Genomic DNA, 6,569 nt, shown 5'->3' with positions numbered 1-6,569 from the left:
TACGAATGAATTTGTTTTCAATCCTATGTATGAATATTGGGTGAATCAGGATTCTGCTCTTTTATCTTGGTTATTCTCTTCTTGTACTGAGGAAACTCATTCTCAGGTCATAGATTGCACTTTCTCTCATGAAATCTGGAATCGGCTAGAACAAAATTATAATTCAACTACTAGATCTCGTCTTTTGCAACTCAAAACTGATTTAATTGGATTGAAGAAAAGTTCTGATTCAATGATAGTTTACTTTAATAAAGCTCGATCTATCTCTCATCAATTAGCTCAAATCGATAGAACTGTTTCGATGAATACCTAGTAATTCACATTCTACAAGGTTTACCTTCTGAGTTCAATGCATTTAAAACTTCAATTTGTTCTCAACAATTGAAGAATGAAAATCTAATTACTTCATCTGAGCTCTTAGGTTTACTGTTATCAGAAGAAGCTAGATTTAATGCCGAATCCAAACTAGATCTCAACACTGCTTCTGCCAATGTCACTCAAGAACACAGGTTTACCTCAGGACCTAATTCTTCCGATCAACAATACACTAGCTCCAATGTTTATTCACACAATTCACATCCACCCAATTCATATTCACCAAATGATTATTCACATTACAATAATTCATCATATGCTAGTAACTCTCATTGGTCAAATTCTCCAACTCGTGGTAACTTTGGAAGAGGTAATAATTCTGGTTTTAGAGGAAACAGGAATGGTGGTAACTTCAGAGGAGGTTTTAGAGGTGGAAGAAATGGAAATCGAGGTGGCAGACAGGACAACTCCAACTTTTATCCTCCAAGGTACACTTATTATGTCCAATGCCAGCTCTGTAAGAAGGTTGGTCACTTAGCTCCAAAATACAGATACAAATATGCACCAAGTGACTATTCAATGCAAGATTACTACTTCCAATGACAGTTATAGTGATGATTATGATGATTATTGGTGTCCTGAGCCAGAAGCCTTTGCTGCTTATAATGATGATTACGCATCCTCTTCTTCTTCTGGTTGGATACCAGATTCAGGGGCTACTCACCACATCACTTCTGATCTGTCAAATCTAAATTTACACTCTGAATATCAAGGCACTGATCAAGTCATAGTTGGAAATGGATTAGGTTTGCATATTACTCATACTGGATCCTCCATTTTACATAATGATTCTGTTAAATTTACCATTTCAAATGTTCTTCATGTCTCATCTATAACCAAGAATTTAATATCATTTCTTCAATTTACTAAGGAGAATAATTGTTATTTTGAATTCTATTCTGACAAATTTCTTATCAAGGATCTGGTTACACACAAAGTTCTACTTCATGGTCCTGTTAGAGATGGTTTATATCACTTGGAGTTCTCTACTACTCAACTTAAGCAAGCTCTCTCCTCTGGTCTCTCTTCCTTAGCACAATGGCATAACAAATTTGGCCATCCAGCATATCAAACACTCAAGCATATTCTCTCATCAATTCATGAAGTGATTGACAATCATTTATCCTCAACAATTTTCTCCTCTTGTCAGACAGCTAAAAGTCATGCACTACCTTATCCTACTGGTACAAGCTCTAATAATGTATATGGTCCTCTAGATGTAAAATTTTCAGATGTATGGGTATCACCACTGTGCTCCATTAATGGTTATAAATACTATGTTTCTTTCATAGACTCATTCAGTAGGTTCACCTGGTTGTATCCAATTGCTTATAAATTTGAAGTTCTTGAAACTTTTGTCAAATTTAAAAATATTGTTGAAAATCAGCTTAATAGAAAAATCAAGTTTCTTCAATCTGATTGGGGTGGTGAATACAGGAATGTGTCTACTTATCTGAATTCTTGTGGCATAGGACACAGGGTTTCTTGTCCTCATGCTCATGCACAAAATGGTACATCAGAAAGAAAACATAGACATATTGTGGAAACTGGTTTGGCTCTTTTACATCATGCTTCATTACCTATATCATTTTGGTCCTATGCATTTGAAACTTCCAATTACCTTATTAACAGATTACCCACACCAAATTTGGACCAGTTATCACCTTTGGAGTGTTTATTTCATGTCAAACCTGATTATCTATTCTTACACACATTTGGTTCTGCTTGCTATCCATGCTTAAGAAAGTTCAACCATCACAAATTAGAACCAAGATCTGTTCAATGCACATTCCTTGGTTACAGCCTTATGCATAAAGGTTACAGGTGTTTCAATCCCTGTACCAACAAGATTATCATTTCCAGGGATGTCAAGTTTGATGACAATAAATTCCCTTATGCTACACTGTTTTCTTCTTCTGGTACTTCTACAGTTGTATCTGTCACACCATCTGTCACACCTATATCTGCTACTTCAACTCCACCTGCAGCTATTTCAAATGAAGTTGATGATTCCTCCTCTACCACTACATCTGCACCAAATGACTCTGTACCTCTGCCAACTCCTCCTACAACATCTACTGCAGCTTCTCCATCTGTCACTAATGCTCATCTAATGCAGACAAGAGGATATTACTGTACCTACTTGCTATACTGAAGCTTGTAAGGACCCAAAATGGAGAGATGCAATGGATGAAGAAATTACAGCATTACTTCAAAATGGTACTTGGAGGTTAGTTAAAGCTTCAGATGGCTACAATCTTATATGTTGCAAATGGATTTTTAGGATCAAAAGAAGAGCAGATGGATCTATAAAGAGATACAAGTCCACATTGGTGGCTAAAGGTTACAATCAAGTGGAAGGCATTGACTATCAAGATACATTCAGTCCTGTAGTTAAGCCTACTACTGTCAGGATAATTCTTTCTATTTCTCTCTACAAGAATGGGCAGGTAAGACAGTTGGATGTCAAAAATGCCTTTTTACATGACCATCTAACTGAGGAAGTATTTATGGTTCAACCACCTGGATATAAAGATAAATTTTTTCCTAATCATGTGTGTAAGCTTCAGAGATCATTGTATGGTTTAAAACAGGCTCCTAGAGCTTGGTTTGAGAGGCTGAGTATCGTGCCTTAGACGATGCAAGATCTGAGTTTGTATGGGTTCATTCACTTCTTACTGAGTTGCACTTCTCCATACCTAGAGTTCCAGTCCTGTGGTGTGACAACATGGGTGCCACTTACCTAACTGCCAACCCTATCTTTCACAATAGAATGAAACACATTAAAATTGCATTTCATTATGTGCGTGAGCTTGTTGCTGCCAAGGCCTTGGATGTCAGATTTCTCTCAACTCAAGATCAAACTGTTGATATCTTCACTAAGGCTCTATCCACAACTCGCTTCTCTACATTGCGGCTCAAGCTCAGTGTCCTTGGCTTCTCCAGACCTTGATCTTGAGGGGGGTGTTAGAATATCAGCTTAATCTTGTAATTAGAGTGTGTAAGCATTTGTGTAAGTGTGTGAATTGAGTGTGAGCGCGTGTGTATCTTGAGCGTGTGAGGGTTACTGGCAGTTGGCAGTTAAGTGTACGTTGTTGTACCGGCCAAACAAGTAACACCTGAAAGCTGTTTAAATATCTCAGTTTGTTGTTCTGAGATTCTCAATGAAGAAATCAAAAACTCTGTAAACCTAAAGAAGAATGTCTAGCGACTTTACTCTTCTCGAATAGGGAGTATATTTTATCAAAAATAGAGTTTGAAAAACAGTACTAGATATCTACTTCCATTTATGGTCTAAAGAATGTTTTAACAGCATGATACCCCAGACCAAGATGTGAGAAATGCAGCCAATGAAAGGATTAATGACATTGCAAAACTTCTGTACATGATATGCTAGACAGTCCCAAAATATTATACCAAAGACTGACATGTTACGTATGTACATAAATGGGGTGAAAGCTTTTGTAAAGCCACCAAAGAAAGAATACGGCTTTGGCTCCCCTAGAGTGTTGAACAATAGGGGACACTGGTAATCTGCAATTTTGAACTATCCTGCTCCGCATATTGCCTGATGAAAGATCTTCTCCACCAAATCTCGAATGCTTGTCTTAGATTCGGACAATCATCACCTTTGTTCACAAACCGATGAAGCCAATTCATTAAGATCCCTTGTTGCTGTGGCAATGACAATGTTAGTATCGTCCGACCCAATCCATCTTCCACCAATTTCTTGTCAAAATTTCTACAACATCTCTTCATCAGTCCAAAGTCGGTATATAGAGCCTCCAACCATGTACACAATAGTGAGAATCTCGTCTCTCTTGATGCATAAATAAGTCCTCTTCCTATAGCATTACATAGCTGTACAGTGATCCTGCTTATTTCATAACGGCGCATTGGAGGAATTTTAGGATGAAGAGTAGCAAGCTCCGCTAGATTTGCCCAGAGTATCACAAACTCATCACCCATTTCTTTATCAATCAAAATATCAACAACCCATCGAAGATTATTGGCTTCCCGACTTATCTCACTCATTAAATCAGCTCGGTCCCTCTTGCCTTCATCAATGTTTGTAACTTCATTTGCACAAATAACAAGGGCATTAATACATCTGTGGCAGATATTATCAAGAGTATCTTTAGAAACATCCAAGTGATAGTTTCCTTTACTTGAAGATGTTGGCTCTACTGTGAACAATTTAAAAATTAGATTCTTCATTTCCCGACAAGCTTTATCATCTTTAGCTTGTAATACACCACTCATAACCTGCAAGAAAACGCCATTGGCTTCTGTCGACGTAGATGGTTCTGAAGGATAAAGTCTTTGAAGAACTTCAATCACCAAGTCACTGGTTTGAAGCTTACAAAGAACTAATACCACTTTGTCCTCTTCCTCCTCAGTCCATGGAATTGCTTCCAAATATTTTAAACAAGATATTACTCCCACATCAAACATAATGTCAGAACACACCTGCATCAAATGCAAATATCATAGAAAATGAGTGAAAATATAAAGTAGACAACGAGGAATTTCAGTTGAAAATTGGCAAATCCCCTAGTTCAGTTAAAGAACATTGTTCCTAGTTGAATGGTACATTTTCTATGATACGCCCAGAAATGAAAGTTAGATAATTGTTTCAAGAAAGAATCCATAACATACCTACAGAAAATTGTACCCATATGAGTACACTGAAAAAATACACATCAGTCATTCAAGCATTAAATCAAACGGATTGCAAGCATTAATACAATACAAATGATTTGTACAGATATATATACCTTAAGTAAGCTCAAAACCTTCTCCACATTCTCACCCATTAATCTCTGCTTCAAATCATTACAATACATTAACACCAATGTCTCCACATAAATCTCAACATCATCAATATCAGAAATCTCAACACAATGTTCAATTTTCCCACCAGATTTCAACTTATCCGCAAAGAATCGACTTCGATTAACCAAAATCTTAAGATGCAACCTCATTTCAACCTTAAAAGACTCATCCCTTGAAACAACAACTACCTTCACATCACTAGGTTCACCCCAATTAGGATTTTGGAAAGGGGCCTTTGTTAAGATCTCATTAATTCTTTGTTGTAACTTAGTACTATTCCCGTCATGATCAGGAGATTGAATTGATTCTTTTTCATGTTCATTGGACATCATTTCGAAAAGTGTAGTTCTTGATTGCAGTTGCTGTGGTGGGTATATAAGATGAGGAGGCTGTGGAGGTGAAGGGGTTTGCGGAGGAGAAGAAACCCTAGAAATGTATCTTGATGGAGAGAAAATAATAGATGGGGTTTCAATGAACCCTTGCTTTATCATGTTTGAGACCTCTTTAGATCTCAATTTGTTTCTATCTGCCGCCATTAGAGACATAGAGCGAGAGCTCGATGTGAACTCTCAAGTGTGGTGGGAGAACTGAAAAATGAATCTTTTTCAGATGAAAGAAAATGGGTTATTTAGATTTTAGTACTTGCATTTTGTCCAATTTTAATTTTTGGTCTAATTTTTGTCCAACTTAGAATTTGGTATTTGGAATTGACGTTGACCTGCGTTCACTATTAATGACCAAACTTCAACTAATTTTATAACATAAAAATATTATAAAAACATTTAGTTTACGAGTGTACCCCTTAAATGGATTTAGGATCTAACGAGTGTACCCCTCGAACGCCTTCATTCTTTTCTCTCTTATCTACAGGTTGCTAGATTATTCACAATCAACCACAACAGATTCTTTTCCTCTCTAATCTCACTTATGATGTCGTCTCAATCCTCTAGAATCTCCACTATATTTCTTTCTTTTCATGGAAACCCATAATATAAACGTATCGGGATTTGATTTACTTGGATCAAATGACGAAGAAAATTATTGTTGCGGAGATTTGGAATCTAGGGTATGATTTTGATGAAAGAAGAAGTCAAACAGGGATTTGAAGAATTGACGTTTCAAACGAAAACTTAAATACGGTTTCGATTTTTCTTTGGGTTTCAATTTGAGTTCATAACAAAACCGATTAAATAGGATTTCAGGTGAGATTTCAGTTGTGTTTCAATTGGGGATTTTGATCAAATATGAAGATGTGATTAGTTTTTGTTGCAGATTAACTAGGCCAATTGTCGTTTGCGATTAACTTTATGTAAATAGTGGGATGATCTTACTTCTTGACTTTTCATAAAATCATTGTA

At 36.6% G+C, this 6,569-nt stretch overlaps 1 protein-coding gene across 1 annotated transcript; it reads right to left on the bottom strand.

Annotated features, from left to right (window-relative positions):
* Positions 1 to 3,717: 3,717 nt before the first annotated feature.
* On the bottom strand, positions 3,718 to 5,786 carry LOC113345713 (BTB/POZ domain-containing protein At5g60050-like). Its single transcript, XM_026589399.1, has 2 exons — positions 5,154 to 5,786; positions 3,718 to 4,845 (listed from the first exon to the last, which is right to left on the bottom strand). The coding sequence occupies exons 1-2, from the start codon at positions 5,754 to 5,756 to the stop codon at positions 3,877 to 3,879; spliced, it is 1,572 nt and encodes a 523-aa protein (XP_026445184.1). The 5' UTR covers positions 5,757 to 5,786; the 3' UTR covers positions 3,718 to 3,876.
* Between the last annotated feature and the right edge of the window lie 783 nt (positions 5,787 to 6,569).

The sequence above is a fragment of the Papaver somniferum genome, unplaced genomic scaffold, assembly GCF_003573695.1.
Source record: "Papaver somniferum cultivar HN1 unplaced genomic scaffold, ASM357369v1 unplaced-scaffold_83, whole genome shotgun sequence".
NCBI classification, from domain to species: domain Eukaryota; kingdom Viridiplantae; phylum Streptophyta; class Magnoliopsida; order Ranunculales; family Papaveraceae; genus Papaver; species Papaver somniferum.
The sequence above is the reverse complement of the archived record's forward strand: the minus strand, read 5'-3'. Positions and strand labels throughout refer to the sequence as shown.

What these genes read in the sequence shown, in the direction of transcription:
- LOC113345713 (XM_026589399.1), bottom strand. Translation starts at nt 5,756, where the DNA reads ATGTCTCTAATGGCGGCAGATAGAAACAAATTGAGATCTAAAGAGGTC. An exon ending in AGGTTTTGAGCTTACTTAAG is followed by an intron (nt 4,846 to 5,153) that starts GTATATATATCT and finishes CATTTGATGCAG; the next exon opens with GTGTGTTCTGACATTATGTT.